Raw genomic sequence first — 22,652 nt, forward strand, 5'->3', positions numbered from 1 at the left:
TTCTTGCTGCTGCAGGTCCATTTATCAATGACACATGGCACAAAACATAGGCAATGATTTGTTTTAACAACTGTTGCTTGTTACAACAGCAGAAAAAAGCATACAAATTCATTCAAGAATAAAAAAAGGATTTCCATTCTGAATTCAACAATCAGCTTACACATAGTTTAGGAGAGTGTTTTATATCCAAAATTGGTTCCCTACTTTACCTAAAATGGGTTGGCAATGATTGAGTAGTTGAAACAGTGACATTATAATGTTTCAGTAATCATTCGTGGTTCCACATGCAACTGCCCACTAGAAAATGTATTGGCACTGCCTTCCTCATTGACATGGAAACCAATTATTAATAATGGCAAGAGTTTAATGAAGGTAATTTACTGAATATGATTTATTTTAGCATCTATTACGACACAGCTGAAGAATAGATTGGGTTCAGGCAAATGCCCGAGGGGCCCCAATGACCATGTGCCGAGACCGACAGGGGAGATCAAGCGATCTCCCCTGCTGGCCCATGTAGAGCCAGCGCTATCCGAGCGATGGCCCTGCTGTGTACATGTATGGGCCGGTGGGGAGATCAAAGATCATGCGGCCACCAGCTGGGGAGGGAGAGGAGGACCCGGGGGAGCTCTAGCGAGCAGCTCTTCCCGGTTCCTCTCCCGAGATGACCATGGCAACGCTCCAATCTTGCCAGAGTGAACTCTAGCCCCACAGGCTAGAGTTCACTCACCGCTAGCACCACCAGAGATGGCAGCACAGTCACCCCTTACAGGCAAAAGGTAAGAAGGGAGGGGGGATATAATGCTTATTATTTTATACACACACTCACTAGATCTCCTATCCACATTCTGGGTCCTTCAAACATACACTAGACTCTTATACACACACATACACACACACTGCACCACCTACACACATACACTACGTTCCTGAAATACACACTCTGGATTACCTCTACACACACTAGATTCCTTGTAAGCAAACACATACTACATTCCCTAAACACACACTCCCTACAACCCCTACAAACACTACATCACCTATACACACACATATACTATAGCCCGTATGCACACATTTGCTACATCCCCTGTACACACACTCTCTACAGCCCCTAGCCACACATGCATTACATTACACCACAAACACAACATGACTAAAACCGACATTACACAATACCACACCACAATCAGTTCACTCTACACACACGCAATCCCACAAGTAGGCTCCAAACACATGCACACATGTACTCTTTCCTGGCCCTTTTGTCTCTTGGTTTCCCATTTATAGAGACACCAGAGACAAGTTGCAAGCAACTGTGCAGACAAATACAGGGCTTTTTTTCTCATGCTAGAGATCTTCAGCAGAGCTCTACAAATTGTCTGCCCTGGAAGATCATTGAACCAACATGCTCACTTTGAGAGGGGGAGTGCTTGTCATTGGTGATGACAAAACACACCCTCTCCCACCCGCCCACTTCTTAGTGGGCTGCTGTGATTAAAAAATGCCTGGGCCGGGGGGCGGAGCCTGGCACTCAGGCTGAACGGCTGTGTTTCACTTCAGCTCCTGCTAACTACTGTACTTCGAGGGGGTAAACCCCCCAAAACACGGCACAGTCGCCCACCTGAGGTGAGAAAACATGTTGGGGACACCCGGGGGAATCGACAGACACCAAAGGCAAGCCTCTACCACCCCGGGAACCCATAAAAGTATCCTGAGGCCTACCGGAGATCGAGCGCTGGGGAGACGGCCGCTTCCCACGCTGACTGACCTGGTCGGACATACCTCGGGGGCACCACCTCCTACCCCCCCCCCCCCTCTGGACCGATGGGGGTCATCTCGGTCCGCAACAAGCGACTGGAAAAGCGGCAACAAACAGAGCCCACAATATGAGGCAAAACAAAAACAAGATAGGCAAACACGAGGCGCAACTACAATGGCGACAGATCAAGCACCGAGCGAGATGCATGAACGCCATACAGTAATTCCAAACTACGAAGCCAGACTCACCGCTCTCTTCGATGCATTTTGGGCACAGTTGGAGCGCCGGGCGTGGCTGCACCAACAGAGCACTCACCAGAGCCAAGTGCAATTCCAGCAACATATCTGCCGACGCCTCACTCCTAAACGGCATGGAGCCCCAAGATGGCGCCGCAGGAGGAGAGATCCTCTGCCCGCAGACATGCTCATAAAGAGAAAACAAACATCGAAGCGCGACAGCAGAACGCATGGGACCCCCCGTGCACCCAAGAGTTCTCCCCACTCTTCTTCCGAGCAGGGAGCCCACCTGAGGATTACTCCTCTTCGCCACCCATACACCCAGGGGAACAGCCGGACTCCGGCAAAACCTTGGGCCCACGACCCTGGAGATGGGGTCAATGGACCTGTGGCAAGGGCCCCCGCTAAGACCTTGGGCCGAAGACACGGGACTCTTAAGCGGCAACGCACTAGGAGAAACACCGCGGGCACCATAACTCAGGGGGCCAAGCACCAAACAGGTCAAAACACCCACTATGGAGAAGCTGATCCCGGCCTCAATGGAGCGACGGATCAAGAAGGCAGCCCCCCACAACCGAGTGGACTAAACTGCGCAAAATACAACATAACTCCTCCAAGTGGGGTGGGCTGAACAACAGCATGGACACTTGCCACACTTGAGGCCTTGGACTGATTCAAGCAACCGAAATAGAAACCCTGTATTACCCTGAGGGTTCTACCCATGAGGACTCCGTTTACATACTTCGTGATGTTTAATCTTTTCTTTTCACAGTTAACACTTTATGACCGCAACCTAACAGATAGTTTCTAAGTTATGCCACCAGCCTGCCTTAGCAATTCTACTTGTACCTGTTAGAGCATAAATTAGCTTTTTTAATATGTAGATATAAAACTGCTGGCACCGATCCTGCTAGAGATGGCAGGATTGATATCCCGACAGGGTTATATCCAACTTAGCCCAACATGCCTCTAATGTTTAGCTTGATTAGCTTGTCTAGCCTGTCATAACAGTACTAATGGAAACCGCTATCTGCCTGTAGTTAAGCGTTTGCAGTAACACCCACTACTGTACTAACATAAACCATTCCACTGGTGCGAGATAAGCTTGCCTATTGTAACACACCAAGCTCCTTACTCAAACACAGATAACTTAACTCACATTTTGCATACCCTCTCTGGTAGAGCTTTGCTATGCTATGTCCTGTTTAACACGTCTGCCGTTCATTAAATGCTGATATTACTCGAAATACACTTGATTGGCACCAAGAGGCACTGAACTGTATCTTGTAAAACGCACCACCCTATCAGTCACACGTTAAGCACCATTGAAATGTTTAGATCGTTGGGCCCAGGCAGACCAGCAAGGTAACCTAATTTGCATACCAAGCAACCAGCACCAGCACTAGGCCTCGTGCCGATGGGTTTTTATGTAGCTCTAACGGATCAGCCCTAGCTCATGTCATTCAGCCTGTACGTTCCTGTATAACTGCTCATGTTGATAGGGTCACACCTGTCTTATAGCATCTACTGTTAACCTGTTTAAATTGTGTTCCCGTTTACCGACTTATAAAAACATAAAAAATGAGGCAATACCACTCTGGAAATGTAATGCACACTGTTTTTGCTGTACTAATCCACTTTGATGATTACCCATGCATTTCCCCCTTTTTTCTATTCTGTACCCCTCACAAGTGCCTCAATAAAAGAAAGATTTACAAAAAAAAAATGCCTGGGCCAATTTTTTTCACATTCAGCACATGCACTGTGGTTACTATAGAATGGAGTAGGGGGTATAGGAATGGAGTTGGTTGATGTTCACACGCCAGCAACGAAGCCCGCATTTTGTGTTTACTGAGGAGGTTAGCCCTGCTTGGGGAAGTGTCCTCAAACAGGGAAAATCAGTGACGGTCGAGGAGGAGCACGGGTGGACCAGAGTGCAGCAGAGAAAGAGAAGCAGTGGACTTCACTAATGTAATCGTGGTTGGGGAGTGGCCAAGGTAAGTTGCTACATGTCACCTTTAAGAAGAAACTAAAATTGGAGTCGAAAGCTGAGCAAAAATCATGAATATGCTTTATCTCACCTAAATCGCAAGATTTGCCTGTTCTCCCAGGATGGCATATGCATTCTCCTGAGATTGGATTACAGGGTGCATTTCCTTCACACTCACAAAGACTACGGCAGTTTTGTCCATATGTTCCCTTTTCGCATCCTGAAAATAAACAGTAACTTAAGTCAATTTAAATATGTTTACATCCTTGCAAATGACTGTATACGTAGTTATTCTAGTCCAGTTTGTAAAATATGACAGTATACAAATGAAATGCTTCACCAATCAAAACTTGATTTGTGTTACTTTATTGGGCCACCATATTATGTGAGCTGGCAACATTTTAACCTCTTATGGGGTCTTTGTCAAGCCTTTAATTTTAACATTTCTATTCTATGCCCTTGTATTGGACAAAAACAAACAGCAGAAACTTTTTATAACAATAATATAACTAAGGCTCTACAATTACATCATGAGAGCAACATTGTGTGAATAGTGTCTCTAAAGTCAAATCAGTTGTACTGAAATCCTAATACTGGCCTCAAGTTAATATTTTTGGATAGGTTTTTCAAATTATTGAATATTTTTGATATTTTAATATTTTAATATGTTGAAATGGTTTTATATATGAATATATCATTTTATTTTAAAAATATTTTTTTTAAAATATCAAAAAATATATATAAAAAATATATATTAATATATCAAAATATAACATTAAAATAGTAATACATTTGTCAAAATAATAAAATATTGAAAATATGTTTTAAAATAAAATGTAATATTTTGATGCTTTTCCAAAAATATTGAATCAAGGCTATTGTTTGAACCTTACAGTTGTTATCCTTTTAACCTTAATTTTATATTGTTGCATATTTTTTTTCTAATGATTTAAAGAACAACTGTCACCTCAGAAACCATTGTGTAATATACTTAATGTAGGAATGAGTTTCTAATTTTTGTATACATATTTCATTTTTTTTAAATTGATGAAAGGATTACTATATTAAAATAGTTTTGAGGTGACATCTGATTTTAAAATTTTTGCATAAATGTTTAAAAGTATTTACAATTTTTAAAAAGATCTAAAAAATAACATTGAATATTTTTCATAATATTAAATCTTTCACAAAGCTCATCCAAAAATACTAGATGGGGGCTATTATTTAAAAGCTTTCTTAATTAATCTTTGAAATGCCAATTTGGGCAAATCAAGGAGATAATTCTTTTTACTATTTTCTTATTATTCTGCTTTGTTTATCCATTACATTTTAGTTTTCTAAACATTTGAAGGGAATTTGGTCCTGCCCTTTTATCCTGTGTTTGCTCCTTGATGTCATTCACCTGAGGACACCAGGAAATGTAAAGAAAAAGACACACACACACTACACGAATTGCTGTCAGAGAATTTAACCCATGCTCAAAGCTCTTCATAAGTCTTTTGCACTTAGCCAGCCATGAATGAGGCTGATAATTTTGGGAAGGCTACCACTTTTTAAGCAGAACAGTCCCTTTCCAGCATCAAAGGTGGCAAAAGTCCCATCACTAAAATGTCCCATAAGCCCATGAACCGTTTGACCAGTATTCATACTTTCCAATGTTGAGAGGTATGGTATGGGGATACATCACCAATGTAAGATGACAGGAAATAGAACTGTGTGTTCTATTATATAGTTTCTATATGTGCTGATTTAGTCACTTTTAACCAAAATAATAGCATTTATCAGCCCTGGAAAAAAAGATAATTAGCAAAATCACCATGCTATTAAGAGAACACGTGACCTTGGAGTTTGAACAAGTGCTAAAGCTGGTACATTAACCAACTGTACTACCTCATCAGTGCAATAAAGTCCTTCATGGAGTAATGGAAGTATGGAAGGGATTAATATGGTTCAAAAATAAAGGAAAACTAACCTTGTTCACATTTGTTTCCATAAAAACCAGCTGGGCACTGGCACGCCCCTGTTTCGTGATCACAAGATATACCGTTTTCACAATTACATTTTTCCTGACATTTTTCTCCATAAAAGCCAGAAGGACAAGCTGTGAAAATTGGGTGTTTAGAAAAAGTGTCATTATTGTTTTAAATTTCTAGCAGATCAGCAAATATACTTATAAAAACAAATAAAACATAGCATTAGCATAAGCTAATATTTTTTACATGAATTGCACTCATGTTTCAAATGTTTGTTTGGGTTTGCAAGAATGTTAGCATCTATACTGCATATTTTGAAAATTGTTTCAGAAACATTCTAGTGAGCCACTTATACCCTAAAAGACAATTTTGTGCATCACGTAGGTGAAAGTATACTTTCATTTTGAAAAAACTCCTATGAGACAAGAAAGATGTTAATGTTTCCTACTTCACAAACAAAATGAGGAAAATTACATTACAGTTTCATCTCTTAAAAGTGGATATAGTGTTGCGTCCCTTGGCGCCCTTCCTTGCAGTCAGTGTTAAACTCTAATTTTTTAATGCTAAACAAGAGTTCCTAGCAGCTAATCCCCTCTTTGCTGCTTGGCTAAATGAGGAAGCATTAGCATGATCAACATCGGGTGGCTATGGTTGATAAGCTGCTAGGAGTGCAAGCTGACCACTTTCAGCCTAGCACAATGTCCATTGCTGGTATGAATTGGTATGCCTAGAGGGAAGCGTTGTGGAAGGTCAGGGACCTTTATTTAGGGATCAACTGCTTTAAATATATTTTTTTTGTTCTGTCTTGTCTTTCATGTATTTGGTTATCATTTTATATTATTCAAACTTTATTTCTCTTTTTTTTTTTAACACAGTTACACAAAATAATTTGTACAACAAACAACACAACAAGGAAAAAGGGAAGGTTTTTTTTTTTCCTACATTTATATTAATATCATCAGAAGTTTTCTGTTGAGAAATCACATTCTATTTTAAGGTTTCAGCTTATATAGGTGTCACACCAAATCTCCTACATGCATTAATTCTTGAATTTCCTATTTCCAAGTTACAAGTATTATATTCCAAGTTCTAGATTACATAAATTAACTCTTCTAGTTATGTAGAGCATCTGCCTGTCTTACCGTGTTCACATGATTTACCATAGTACCCAGCTAAGCAGATGCAAACGCCCGTGATTTTGTCACAAGTTCCATTGTTTTGGCAAGAACATTCCATTTGACAATTTGCACCATATTTTCCAGGAAGGCATTCTGTAGGAGAACAGTATTATTTTAAGTACATTTTTCTACAGCCAAGCATGACTTGAAATATTGTGTTTATTGATGATCTACTGCGTGAGGACTTACATGCAGCATTATGGAAATAAAAAAAAAAGAAATTGTTTAAAGAAAACGTGAAAAGACAGAACATCAGTTTACAACTAATCACCCACAGATCACGCACAAGCCGAGAGCATTCTTTTTTCAATCAGAATGGTATTCAGGTTAAGTCAGTTTTTCATGTGTTGAAATGCCCCACTATCTGTGAAAAATGCAATAGAAACATCTTCCATGTACTTTCCTTGGATTTCTCATGCAAAATTCACTTATTGTTTCTAAACATCACAGATGCACTTCAGTGACTTTTAAGAGAAACAAAACTAGTCTAAATCAAGTTCAGAGCTGTAGAAAAAATCCAGGATCATTAGGTAGAGAACCAAATTCACACAGAATTCTGTCCAAGAAGGATATTATGTCTTATAATTCATAGGGACATGGTCCTTCTCTTGTCTATATCACTGTAGTGAGCACAATTCACCTACTTTTTGCACAAAATAATAATAATAATAATAATAATAATAATAGTAATAGTGTATGATACAGTTTAACTTATTGTTTTTTACCTTGTTCACAAGTTAATCCTGTCCAGCCTAATCCACATTGGCAGGATCCATTAACTGGATGGCACAGTCCTCCATTCTTACAGGAACAATTCTGCAGACAAGCTTCTCCAAAGTAACCGTTCGTGCACACTACAATATATAAGCAGGTATCAAATGAGCCATACATTCAAGAATTCAGGTTTTATGCTCAGAGGATTCAAAAGATATGTTCTAGAAGACACAAGTTTTGACACATTTTCCTCCTTCTAGTGCTGGGTGGGTCTCTGTTATTAAGATTAGATACCTTTCCTGGTATTATTTTGTTGGGCCAAAGACTGGTAAATAGGTTAGAAGTAAAAAGCCATAAAATCCACTGAATCACTGAGTCCACTAACACTCATTTAGGGCTCTTTTATTTATTTTCACTATTTGAAATAGTCAGACTTATTTATGGAGAAACATATCAACATATGTCACATTTTATTAAATAACATTCATGTTACCATTTTCGCAGTTCAGTCCAGTCCGTCCAGGAGGACAAATGCAATCACCAGTCACATGGTTACAGGTTCCGTTGGGACCACAGGAACATACTTGGGTACAGCCTTTTCCAAATCGCCCTGAAGGGCATACTGAAATTGGAGAACAAAAGCATGCTAGCGTAACTGTTAATGAACATTTAATTTCTTCATGTAGACTCCAAATAAGAAAATATAAAAGTCAAATTAGCTCAATTTCTAAGAGAATATAAATTTTTCAAAAAGGGAGAATTTTTTTGCATGCATTGTTAAGTATCAAACCATGTTAGCTTAATGAAGCAGGTTGGGTGCATAGATCATGCCCAAAATAGACCAACTATTTTAGCTCTCCCCTATACACTACTGCTCGGCAGCACTGGGAGGAAAATGTGTCACATCATATAAGTTCTTCCCAGTGCTCCATGAAAGCTGCTCGGGAGGGAGATCCTAAATTAACTGCACACACAGAATCGAGTTGCCTAATCTGGACTAAAAGACCTGGTGATATGATAAGCCAAGAGGAGGGTGGCCTAAATAAGCAAGCACTTTAATATTTTTTGTGAGAGTGTGGGTGTCTGCATGAATCTGTGTGTGAACCTGTGAGTGTCTGTGAACATAAGTGAATCCGTATGTATGAATTGTGAGTGTGAATCTGTGTGTTTCTATGAATCTGTATGGTGGAGGGACGCTGAATTGAGGTGCCCGCTTTGGAGGAGGCATTGATTCACAAAGTGAAATGATAGCAAAGTGAATTTAAAGCCAAAACAGTCAAACTGGAAGCATAGTTGACTTGTAGAATATTTAAAGTTTGGCTATTTTGGACTTAGATTTTAAAATCAGTTTCACGTCAGAGAAAAACCCTGTAAAAAAGTGAATTAAAGGGATTTTGCAAGGGAACTGCAAAATCTAGACATTATTAAATTCAACTCTTTCTTTAAGTCAGTTTGGCCTAGATGTTGCCATTTGCTTACCAATTCTCCTCAGTTCACGTTTTACCTTGACCCTTTAATACATTACCCTACTTGCATAGAGCAGTTATTTTGGTATTACAATGAATGGGGTCCAAGACACATTTATTATTATTATATTATAAAATCCTTGGTCAGGGACCTGCAATCAAGACAGGGGCATGGAACTGGTAGTGGGAAGAAAGTGGTGCGCAAATAAAAGACTTGTCCCGGGCATCTCATGACCTTGCTACACCTCTAAACTCTCTTCAGCAGCCTTATCACTCTCAGTCCACAAACTCTCACTAACCCCTGTGGGCATTTACTTATATCTTCCAGTATCTCGATAGGTCTGTCTCACTCTCTCAGTCAACTTTCTTTGCTCCCCTACCTGACAGCTCTCGGCAGATTCCTCCCCACCACTATCAGCTTTGCTCTGCCGTTTCTACCAGACAAGAGATTAAAAAATAAAAATCCCTTTAGCCTTTCAGTATATTGACCTGTAGATGGCATTGTAAGCCCAATATTACCTCTACATTTAATACGCTTAATATATGCTATACGCTGTATATTCCTTAATATAGATAGAATGTAAATATAAATATACATGTGGTTAAGTGGGCACTGACAAACAGGTTAGGTGGTGGTGGGATTTACAAAGATGGGCATGGTCAACTTCAAGCATTGGAGCCTAGCACCACACCACCTGAAGTCTTCTCTGGCTGACACTAAATAAGGGTGTGTGTTGGTGTAAAGTATATGATGAGGGGGTGCATAGCCTTGACTGACCTAGGGTAGCTAAAAACCTCTAGATAGAACTCTCAAATGGCAGTAAAGAAGTTGGTTTACAAATCTCAAGTTAATAGTAAGAGATGATTAAGTTTTTCAAGATTACATTTCTTTGCCACGGTGCCATCTTTGTTCCAGGAATGGATTACAGCTTAAACTTTATTATTAGAAAGGCAGTACCTGGTAAGTGACCTTAAAGAGAAATTCACTCTTATTACAGTCTGAGTATGGCTTTTCCGATTTATGTTAAGCTCAAAATGAGAGTTATAAAAGCATTGCTAATATTCCTGGGTGTAACCAGACATGACTAGTAAGCAAGTCCTACCTGTATGAAATTGGTCAAGCAATGAGCATCTTAATAATCTCATCATAAACTTATTACGCATTCAAAACAGGTATATCCAAGTACAAGATTTGGGGTATTACCAGTGCCACAGTCAGCTGCGAGGTATCCCGCTGGGCAGTGGCATGTTCCCGTCGTGGGCTCACAATGTCCACCATTTTTGCATTTACAATGGTTTTCACAGTTTGGGCCGTACATCCCAGTGACACATTCTAAAATTAAACAAAATATAAGAGTTACATTTCTTAAAACATTGCATTTGTTTACTACGTTAAATATATTCTAATCTGACAGCAATTAGGGTGACAAAACATAAACACAACTTAAACTGCTTTGAGGCAGTTCCATTAAATTATGAGGTAGGCCTACCTGGCCCATAAGGTACCAATTTGCAGGATGTTGCAGTACTAGCGCAGTAGCACACATCATAAGGGTGTGAAATGCAAAATTTTTGAGTCGCATCTCCTGCTGTCTGTATGGTACCAGCAGGATGCAAATGAGCACTTTTGTGACGACTAATAGATATACAATGCCCATCCATGTACAGAACATTCACTAAGTTTACTAATGCACAATGCATTCAGGGCTGCTTTATTTTTCAGTTTAAACTTTTAATCTTAAATAATAATGCAGTGCTCTGACTGTCAATGCAATCTAATCTAGGAAAGTAGACACTACCTGGAAACAGAAGAATATTCAGTATGTTTAGAGAAGTTTTTTTTAGATAATGAACTTTTTTTCTACATGAATATCTCTTAGACGTTTGCATGTACGTTTTAAATTTTTGTCTCCTTCCTAAGTGAGCTAACCGCTTAGAAATTACAATCATCCAGCGTTCTTACCTTATTGCTCATCAATCAATTTCCTGTCCTAATGTGTTTTACACCCCACTACCTATAGACTGTAAGCTCGTTTGAGCAGGGTCCTCTTCAACCTATCGTTCTTGTAAGTTTTCTTGTAAATATCCTATTTATAGTTAAATCCCCCCCTCTCATAATATTCAGTTCTACAGAATCTGTTGGAGCTATATAAATGGCAATGATAATAATAATAATAATAATAATAATAATAATAATAATAATTAAAGACCATTACCATTACATATGCGGATTAAAACAACATTCTATCTATAGGCAATTCTATCTACGTACATTAATTCCTCCCAACAGCCATCCTTAAGCTCCTACATGAAAGCACACCATCCCAAACTTTTTCCAGCATCACAATCAGGTCACTATGTGTATTTGTTTGTATATTTTATTTTAGTCAAACAGCATACATTTTTTTTTTCTAAAAACTCCCCGGGTTTAATTCATAGTTAACTACGGTACATTAAAGGCAGCCCTAAGACATTTTTGAAAATTTGTGCTTTAACCAATTAAGGACCAATGTCAAGGCAAATGTTTAATTACGCATTTGTCATGCTTTTGTCCATTGTGTTTATGGGCTGTTAGTAATGTTTTACCCATAAGAAATTATTAAGAAGATTTCTTCTTCATAGTGAAATTAATTTAAAAGCTAAACTTGCTTTTCTAGTGTTAAAACAAAATACCAAGACACACACTTACTTAATTGACAGTTATGCCCAAAGTAGCCTGGAGCACATATACACTCCCCAGTCACAGGATGGCAGTTTTGATGTTCTTCTGAACATTGGCACGCTTTGTCACAATGTAATCCGTAGGTTCCAGGAATACAAGCTGTTGGTACAGAGGTAAATACAAATTGAAAGATATACCGTGGTGTGACTTTATATAGATGGAAAAGGATATAAAAAGATATATAAGCCTTGAAAATACCAGTCAGTACGAGAACAGAATGAGAAGTGAAATTTCGGGGATCTATTGATACTAAGCCAAGGTCAGGCAGACCAAGAACGATTTCAGCCACAACTGCCAGAAAAATTGTTCGGGATACAAAGAAAAATCCATAGGTAACCTCAGGAGAATTACAGGCTGCACTGGAAAAGGACGGTGTGGTTGTTTCAAGGAGCACAATACGACAATACTTGAACAAAAATTACCTGCATGTTCGAGTTGCCAGGAAGAAGCCTTTACTGCGCCATATATGTCTGACAACACATTGACATGCCTCACAGATTCTGGCACACTGTAATTTGGAGTGCCGAAACCTAAATAGAGCTTTATGGTCACAATCATAAGCTCTTTTTGAGAGGGGTCAACAAGGCCTATAGTGAAAAGAATACCATCCCCACTGTGCAGCATGGTGGTGGCTTACTGATGTGTTGAGGGTATGTGAGCTCTAAAGGGGGAATTTTGTGAAAATTGATGGCAAGATGAATGCAGCATGTTATCAGAAAATACTGGCAGACAATTTGCATTATTCTGCATGAAGGATGCGCTTGGGACGCTCTTGGGCTTTCTAGGATGACAATGATCCTAAGCACATGGCCAAGTTGACCCTCCAGTGGTTACAGTAAAAAAAGGTGAAGGTTCTGTAGTTGCCATCACAGTCTCCTGGCCTTAATATTTTTGTGACAGACCCATCTGTCTTTAAATTACTTTTATTTTTCATTGATTCGTCTGTTTGTTCGGCTATTTCCCTGTCCGTACGGTCCCTACACTTATTTCCTATTTCACCGAAAGAACTGCCGAAAGGCCGGCCACCCAGGATGGAAGTGTGCTGCTTGTTAACCTCATTAGAACGTTGTGGTTAACCTTAGACACTTCCTAATTGTCGAATGTCGGCTGGGTGGTCATTGTTCATATGAATGAACACGTGGCGGTGGCCATCTTGGACATATGAATGCCCCAGCGGTGTTCATCGATGATTTCATGGAACTAAAAATGGACACTATTTTCTCATGAACACCGCTGAAGCCGCTGACCTCCCTTCTTCTATTCTTCAGTTAATACGAACGCCGTACCGTTCGGTACTTTTCCCCTACGAATGGAGTCACCCCAGATAGCTATCTTATGGAGCCCATTCATATAACGAAAGACTATGTGAAAGACTTTGGCTCCATGGCAATTGAACTGTGTGTATGGCATCTGAGGGCTATTCGGTCATATTGTGCGCTCAGATCCAAGCTATCTTGGTATATGTTGCATATGGGGTTTATATTCAGAAGTTTATAAATTGTAGATTTTTATGCATTTTTCTCGATGTTTCTAAAATGGAGTTTATCCTCTATCCTCGGAGATAATTGAGTTACTTCCCAATTATCTCCAGGATAGAGAGGAGGGTCCACAGTATCCAAAGGGGAGTGTTTATCTATGTACTGCTCTGATTGGTAACTTTTCCACCAGGTCCCCTAGGGGAGTGTCCACCTGGTGGGAGACCTGCATAAAAGATTTTAAACAGATTCCTTATTGACCCTTAATACAGCGCCTCGTGTCTTACTTGGGGAATTATTCGTATGGTTTTCCTGTTCGGCTGTTTGGAGTGTGGATTATTCGTATGTTTGCTTGTTCGGCTGATTGGGGTGTTCGGTAGCTGCCTTTACATTTGGGAAGGGAATATCCTCAACGGCTTTGTGACAGATCCCTCTGTCTTGGACTGAAGTAACCCTTTTTCTTCATTCGTTAGTTTGATTCGTGTTTCTCCGTTCATGTGGACTCTATGCCACTCCCTTTTTATGTACTGAATAAAACTACCGAAAGGCCGACCACCCAGTAGAGAATTGTGCTGCTGGTTAACCTCTTGGCCCCATTAGAACATTGAGGTTAACCGCAGACACCTCTTAATTAATACGGCAGTTGGGTGGTCGCCATTCGTATACCGACCACGAGGTCGCGGCCATTTTAAATCCACAAACACACAGTGGTGTTCGACGCCTAATTCATGGAACTCAAAACGGATACTTTTTGGCACGAACACCGCTGCAGCTGTCGACCTCCCTTTTTGTTCGGTAGAAAGTCACGAACGGCCCTGTGTTCGGTATTTTGTTCATGAATATACCATACCATACCATACATCCCGTGGAGCTCATTCGTATGAAAACTGACTTTGTGAACTCTTTGGCTTCACGGCGATTGGACTGTGCGCATAGGATCTGAGTGTTATTCGATACTTTTGTGCGCTCAGATCCAAGCTATCTGGGGACCTGTGGAATGCCTGTATTATGTTGAAATATGTTACAGTTATGTATTTTTATGCCTTTTTGTTATATTCATGTAAAATGGCGTTTAGGCTCTGTCCTATGAGATAATTGAATTACTTTTAATTATCTCCCTGGGCAAAGCAGAGGGTGCTGGGTAACAAAAGGGGAATGGCTAAATGTGTACCCTGTGATTGGCTACTGCAATGTCCTTGTCACAGTCTCCCATCTGGTCCCCTAGGGGAGTGTCCACCAGGTGGGAGACCTGCATAAAAGCCGGGCATGTAGCCCTCATTAAACCAGATTCCTGCTGACCCTCAACACGGAGCTTTGTCTCGTCATTGGGGGGATTATTCGTATGGAGTACGCTTGTTCATCTGTCTTGGGAGAATAACTGATTCGTATGATTGCTGTTTGGCTGCTTATGAGAATAAGGGAACCGTATGATCGCTGTTCGGCAGTTTGGAGCGCTCAGTGGCTACCTCTGTATTCGGTAAGGGAACGTCCTGTATGGCAGTAACCCCTCTCCTACCGGGGGAGCCGTAACAGGCTTTAACCCCTTTTATACCCGGGGTGCCGTTACAATCATCAAGCCACTCTGGTGAGATCTCAAACGTGCGGTTCATGCAAGATGACCAAAGACTTTACATTACCTGGAGGCATTTTGCCAAGACAAATGGGCAGCTATACCACCTGCAAGAATTAGAGGTCTTATGGACAACTATTACAAAAGACTGCAGTCTAAAGGGGGCAATACACAGTATTAAGAACTAAGGGTATGCAGATTTTTCAACAGAGATCATTTCATTTTTTTTTCTTTGTTGCCATGTTTTGTTTTATGATTGGGCCATTTTGTTATAACTTACAGTTGAATATGAATCCCACAAGAAATACAATAAATGTGTTTTGCCTGCTCACTCATGTTTTCTTTAAAATTGGTAGATATATTTCCAATTCTCCAAGGGTATGCAAACGTTTGAGCACAACTGCAGAGGAGCTGGGGGAGAAAGACACACATTGGGGCTGTGGGTCAAAGAGATACATAGAGGGCTGAGGGGGATGATGACAAAGAGACACACAAGGGTCCAAGGGTAGTGCTGGGGGGGAGGAGATTCACAGAGGGACTAGGCAAGGGGAAAAAGAGACACACTAAGAAGTTGGCATAGTCTTGCACTGGCCCTGGCTGGGATAACTTGGCCTCAGTAATGGAAGAGGGGGTGGGGGACAAAATAGGAAGATTTAAAACTAAGCAAAAATAGTAAGTTCGTAAAACACATTTTTTGGGTTTGAGTAACGATTTAAAGATTTAGCAAATTAAACCATATCCAGTTCAGACAAGGCAAAGTCAGAGCACACTTTGTAAATGAATGAAGTGGGGAAGTAGAAACATTGTTTTTCTGTATGCTTTCTTTAGGCTGGGTACAGAGGACATAGATCATGACAAGGATTGACAGGGTGCTGGAGGAGCCAGTTGCAGGACAATGAGGTGTTAATTTCTGCATTTCATTTTATTTTTCACTCCTCAAAAATACATATTTTTATATGTATCACGTAAACATAATATTAAGAATTCTTCCAAGAGGCAGTTCCCCTTTAATGCTATTCTTTGAATACACTACAATAAAATACAAACAGGAAGGAGTTTATTGCCCTCAAGAATAGTCTTTTTACAATTATTTGAATTGTGCATACATCATTTTATAACCATCATAACCATGTTAGAGTTATCAATCAGTTAAAATTTACCGATTGTATACTAAAAAAATAAATCACAACCTCATTGCCCTCCATACATAATTTAATTATTTCCTAAATTTGCTTACTTTCATCACAACCATTGCCGGTAAATCCTGGTGGACATCCACATTCTCCTGTGATGTGATTGCATGGAGTTCCATGGGGGCAGTTGCAGAGGTGTGAACAGCGATCCCCATATGATTCTGGCAGACATGCTAAAAAGATTCAAACCACATTTGAAATCTATATTAATATTTAGATGTTACATTTTGTTAATGAGGAATGTTCTGTGAATCATATCAGTTCAAAATTAAAGTACCAGTTCCATAACTTTGTAATGTGTAGATGCACTTTTTATTGCGTTTAATGATTTGATTCATCTGCATCAGAAAGTGAAATTTCAATCATTAAACCCTAATTGAATATATATATATAGTACTAGCCAGCTCTTAAAATGTAGTATCCACTGCAAGCCATACTACACTCTCCAGGGGTGAATTTTTATGAGTCAGTTTCTAGTGGAATAGTGGAAGAGTTTGGGGACTTGCCTATGAAAGCCGCATTATGTTATATCTCATGAGAAAGTGGGTATTTACAAAGTTAGAAACATGTAGAAAGGAAAATGTAGAAAGGAAAATGTGCACACATCTAAAATCAAAGTAGTATTCTGATTGTCTGTATTAAATTTTAAACCTTTAGAGAATTGAAATTAGAGTGTGAAACTTCTGGTTTCACCACCATCTTTGCTGGCTGCCTTTTATCTCAGCTCCTAAGCACTAAATTAAATATATATATATATATATATATATATATATATATATATATATATATAAAAATAAATATTACTCTCTCATCGACTTACCATTGGTCAATATATTTCAAGATCTTGAGTGGGCTCTTTTTTACCTTGGGCTCAGATCACTGGAAGTCAAGGCCAGTGGCGTAGGCCGCATATACCAGCAAGGTTGATACCGATGTAGCGAAAAACCCAACCCAACTAACACCAACCTAACACCTCGCTCTAAAGAACATTTCAACAGTGAATCAAATCTCGTGGTGCATACCTCACAAGATACCACAAAGCATCACTATCGCCTACGCGATCTACTAGTGGTCCCTCTGACAATCCACAGCCAGCTTGACTCCTTACCTGATCTTTATCAATATATACCAGGATTTCAATATCTACCAGGCTAGAATTTCTAGTAACCAATGCACCAGCTGGACCACATGTAAACTTTTGTTATTTTCGTCTTGTTTTATAGTTTCTTACCTGCAATCTCACATCCATAACCCTTGGAGGTGTGGGGTCAGCACATAAAATAGCCAATTAGATGCATTCATTAACCTATCAACATCAAGACTGCCTAGCAGCCTTCCTCGCTCATTATATACAAGCCTTCTTCACTATATCTTTTAAAATATCAAGCACCCACATACATAGTAACATCACTCTGTGGAGTTAGTGTATATACTTTAGTTGACTTTTGTTTTTTTCTGTATTCGTTTTCCTTACAAATGGCCGTTACTGAACGAGAACACCAGTCTATCAAATAACCGATCAACCTTATCAATATCTATAGCTCATACCCTTACCACAACAAACTCTATTAGAGGAAGAGGAACCACATAGAAACCTGGATCGGATTGATTACAGCTTACAAAAAGAAGATTCCACTAACGTTATTACAAGCAATGTGACATACACACAGAAGCCATAACCAGGCTCCAACCAACTCACCTCATTCCTGGCAATCCTCTCCTACTTTTCTAAAATTCACCTTCCCACTACACTACACTCACTTCAGCTCTGACGTATTTCTATCCCATGAATCGACACCTCATAACAGACGGACTACACTTGATACCACACAAAACTCCTACTAACTTCATCTTCCTAATTCAGGCCATAGATGCACACACAGCACTCACTCTTTTAAACCAGGCTCCCTTCCTTCCTAACATAGTTGACCTAATGAACACCTCTAACTCAATCAACACACCTCAATCCATTGACTAACACCCTCTAGTTATAATCAGCAACACCCTCACACCACCCTCACACACTTGTCAGCACGATCACATTAAATATCCACTCTTCTTTACTCTTGTTTATCTTCTTTCCTCTTTTCCTATTCTTACTACTCTTGTTCCAACTCCATGGATAAATTCAGAGATAAAACACCCTCCAAGAGACTTCAGACTACAAGACTGTAAAGAACCAACACCACCTTCTGCTCTAGCCACCTCTCCATGGGGCTCAGATGCTGAGGAACATTCCTACCAGTTCCTATGTATTTCCACTATCATCTTACAACAAGCCTGAGCAACATCCTGTGAAGTCACCAACCTTCTTAATCCAATTTTTTATTCCAAATTTAAAGATATTAAAGAATCTATTGACAGTGCAGTTCAAACTCACTCATCTCAAATCACTTAATTATGAACTCAACAGAGCACAACTGAAGACGAATTACACCAACTACAATCCACAATAAGACTATAACAAAATACCTTAAGATAAATTGGATGATCTAGAAATGCAGTAGAAGAAAAAAAAATCTAAGATTTGTAGTTTTTCTGAAGGCAAGCAACAATATCTCTTCTCGTCAATCCTGGTTGCTGACACACTCCAAATCACTCTTTATCACATCGGGGGAGAAGCAACAACGTTTCTAAATGATGCTTTACCAGACAGAGAGAGGCCATCAGCCCACTTCTCACATAATAGAGAGGAACAGTAGTTCCAATAGGGCCAGATGGCCTCATGGTTGCTAGATGCACCAAACCCCTCTCTACTGAAATATTTAGGACTCTTTCTGTAGGAGCTGGGATGGGCAGAGACCCATACTCACATATCATTTTCTACTACAAAGCTTCCCACTCCGAGGTATCAGCTGGCTTCGAGATGTCTCCAAGATCACAAATAACCACTACACTACAACTACACTCATTAAGAGGCAGAAAATCGGAAATTATCTAACCCATCATCAACCACACATCCCTCTCCTTCAAGAAACTCACTGGTCATGATCCGCTGACACCCAGCTTAAGACTTTGTGGATTCAGTCCTGTAGAGCAATGAAGTACAACTCTAGAGCTTGTGCAATAGCAATCTTGTTACATTCCACTCTTCAATATATGATGCACAGCTGTGACAGTCTTACTGTTAATGATAATTTTTACTGTATTGCTAATTTTTATGCTCCTATTTCCTCAACAGTTACTTTTCTCACAAAGCTTATTACACTACTAAGGGGGACTTTAATGCTGTCCTTGACCCACACAGTGATAGATCCTTGACGGGCTCTGCACTCCGCACATGAAGTGACTGCAGACTCTCTCATCTTGTCTTCTCCTGTGATCTTCATGATCTGTGAAGGATTCTAAATGGCAGGGAGAGGAACTACACATTCCACTCTAGTTCATGATTCCTTCTCTAAAATTTACATCTTCTTAGTAAGGTCAGCAGTATTACCATATGTAACTAAAACAACCATAGCATCATTTACAATGTCTCATCATGCCCCAGTCACACTAATGTTATCCAGTTTATATTCCCCACCATTTGCTAGACATCTCGATTTCCCATCCTATCTATTGTAATTTTCCTTCACTCACTTACAGTCTAGTTGGGCTAACCTAGAACATATAGATGAACCCAAACTTTTTGGGGAGATATCCAAAGTGATTACAAATGGACAAACACTTTCATACACAGACTCGACAAGGAACAAGTAAGGGAAGGATTACACAATACCAGAACGGGATCTTAAACTGATATATCCCATACATTTAGAGATAGAGAATAACCTATCAGGGAGAAGGTGAAATACGAGTAACCCAGATAAAACTTAACTTTTAATTAATATAGTGTAAAAAATTGATGTAATAAAAAACAAGAATAAGAATCTAGGAGTTTTATTTACTCTCATCTAAGCAGAAGCTATATTTACTCTGCTTATTGTTATTTTTTATTACATTAATTTTTTACACTATATTAATTAAAAGTTACGGTTTATCTGGGTTACTCGTATTTCAGAAGGGTTCACCTACTAAATGGTTCACCCTTTTGTTTCTTCTCTCTATTCTTTACCCCATACATTTACTTCCACTTCTTATTTCCATTAAGGACCAGCCCTCCTCCAAAGGCCACACACCTTTTACCCAAAGAGGTCCATTCTAATCCTCTAGTGGCTGTCCCTATTAAGTTATGGATATTATCCAATTCCAAATTGAAAACCAACGCTTTATACGGTGTTCATGACCAACAAAGAAATCTTAAACAAAAGTTATTCCAATCGTGGAAACTTTACCTTCCCACCTTGGACAATTCCTCTCAACCCAAGACCAAAGAAACTCTGGAGTACATGGCATGGTTCTACATGCTGCTCATTCATTGCGATTTGAGCTGGATACCTCCTCTGCTATATCTCATATTTAAAAATAGATTGGGATGAGATTGGTGGCACCTTTAACGACGTTCCATTGCTTGCTATGCTGTTCAAAATATTTAATGAAGTCATAAAAGTGGGAGCCAAGAATTTTTGTCACGTGATATGTCTGCACCCCTTTTTCTTTTACATTGTATCATCAGCCTACTGCAGACAAATGCAAAGTGATGACTTGTTGTAACCTGCAAGAACATCAACTAAGCAAGTACAAATTCTATAAGAATATAAAATCGGTATGCTGGTTTCATTAAGGATGAGGGAGACGGATATGAAGTGAGAATGAGAATAAAATGAATGATGGAAAAACATATGAGATGGGGTTTATAGAGAGGGCATGTAAAACGAGGAAGATGTGTTACATAAAATTAAGGGGAAATAAGAAATAAAAATGATTATGAAGGTGAAGTACGTATGAATGTGACACACGAGGGTTGTAAAGAAGGATATGTGAAATGGGAATGAAAGGGCATAAAAACTGTTATTCACTATTCTAGGTGACCTCCTCTGTATGTGCTCGTAAGTGGGATTTATTTTATTTAGTAACTGGTTTGCCAGATTAGTAAAATCTATAGGTTTGGTTTTATTGTAAATAGAGAATGAGTGAAAGTGCATTTCAATTTAAGAACAATCCTGTTATCTGTGAAGAATAAAACCATCTGTTACTATCAATTCCTTAATAGCCCGGCTTCCTGATCCATTCTTTATGTTTATGCATTATCAGTCTAGCACGGTTATTTACTAAACTATACAATTCAAAACATGACTGGCAAAATTCGGGTTCAAATAGCTAATCTGTGACTGTAGCGGAATTAACGAATGTGCTCAGATCAGCTATTTTCGCTTCCGTTCAGATTTTCACATGTTAAAGCTTGGAGTCTAGAGAATAAACTCTAAGCAATCTGAAGAGTCCTTTGCTACCAACATTACTGTAGTGCCTTTGTCCTCCAATAACTTTTCACTAAAGTAAAATATTGGTACATGTAGGAATTAGGTTTTCCAGATAAGCTCTTTGACATAAAGCATACCAAAAAATAAATATATATATGTAATATAAATTATAAAATTGGAAAACATTATAGCATTTAATATAAAATTAACTCACGTTTCTCGCAGTGTTTTCCCCTCCACCCTTGCGGGCAGTCACAAATTCCAGTTATATGATTGCAGGAGACGCCATGTCGACAATTACATTTTTCTTTGCATTGTGTGCCAAATGTTCCAACCGGACAAGCTAGAGTGCAAAAAAAGAAGCCACAGAGAACTCATTGAATGTCGGTCTCAGACACAGGCAACCAGATGAACAGTCCATTTCACATTGATGGAGCAATTTGCTAAGATTTAAGCTTAGATGTCTGCTAAAACTAAAAAGCACTCACTATACACAATGTTACTCTTAGGGGTTGTTTGCTGAAAAAAGTAAGCACGATCTAGTCTAAATAAAAATATTGTATTTTGCATAAATATTCATGATATTCTATTCCGCTTTAATTTTATTATGTTTGTTATTCTCCAGACATCACAAAAGTATTGTTATAGAATTCCGAGTTGGGTTGTGAGTGTCCCTGATTGGGCATAGGAGTGCAATCTAAGTTAATATGCTTCAAATTGTTGAAGTCTCCTCCAACCAAAAGTAAACAGGGTACACCAATTTCAAGAAGATCAGTTAGCTTTTCATATAAATTTGAATGAAGCTCTCTAGGGGCATATACATTCAGGATTCTGATTATAGCCATTAAGTGTGCCTTCAATCGTTAGAAGGCAACCATTCCTGTTCCTTACGACTTCAACAAGGAACATGTTCTTTCTTAACAAAACGTATACCCCAATAAGATGAGATTATGTATTTTATGAAATTAGTTTCTTGGAGAAATATTATGCCACCATTCGATTTTGAGTAGTAGTCCAGTACTTGATGCTGTTTTATTTTTCTGTTCAAGCCTTGTATATTGTGTGAGGCTATG

The 22,652-nt window shown here is 39.3% G+C and overlaps 1 protein-coding gene across 2 annotated transcripts in view; it reads right to left on the reverse strand.

Moving 5' to 3' along the window:
• MEGF6 (multiple EGF like domains 6) overlaps window positions 1-22,652 on the reverse strand; it is a 517,377-nt gene that overhangs the window by 11,305 nt on the left and 483,420 nt on the right. For both annotated transcript variants that reach the window (XM_063435729.1, XM_063435730.1), the window contains 9 exons: window positions 21,794-21,922; window positions 16,324-16,452; window positions 12,009-12,140; window positions 10,524-10,652; window positions 8,347-8,475; window positions 7,865-7,993; window positions 7,104-7,232; window positions 5,961-6,089; window positions 4,080-4,208 (listed from right to left, as the gene is read on the reverse strand). In XM_063435729.1, the coding sequence (XP_063291799.1) occupies window positions 4,080-4,208; window positions 5,961-6,089; window positions 7,104-7,232; window positions 7,865-7,993; window positions 8,347-8,475; window positions 10,524-10,652; window positions 12,009-12,140; window positions 16,324-16,452; window positions 21,794-21,922 (1,164 nt within the window). The remainder of the gene's footprint in view (window positions 1-4,079; window positions 4,209-5,960; window positions 6,090-7,103; window positions 7,233-7,864; window positions 7,994-8,346; window positions 8,476-10,523; window positions 10,653-12,008; window positions 12,141-16,323; window positions 16,453-21,793; window positions 21,923-22,652) is intronic.

This window comes from Pelobates fuscus, chromosome 11, assembly GCF_036172605.1.
Source record: "Pelobates fuscus isolate aPelFus1 chromosome 11, aPelFus1.pri, whole genome shotgun sequence".
NCBI classification, from domain to species: domain Eukaryota; kingdom Metazoa; phylum Chordata; class Amphibia; order Anura; family Pelobatidae; genus Pelobates; species Pelobates fuscus.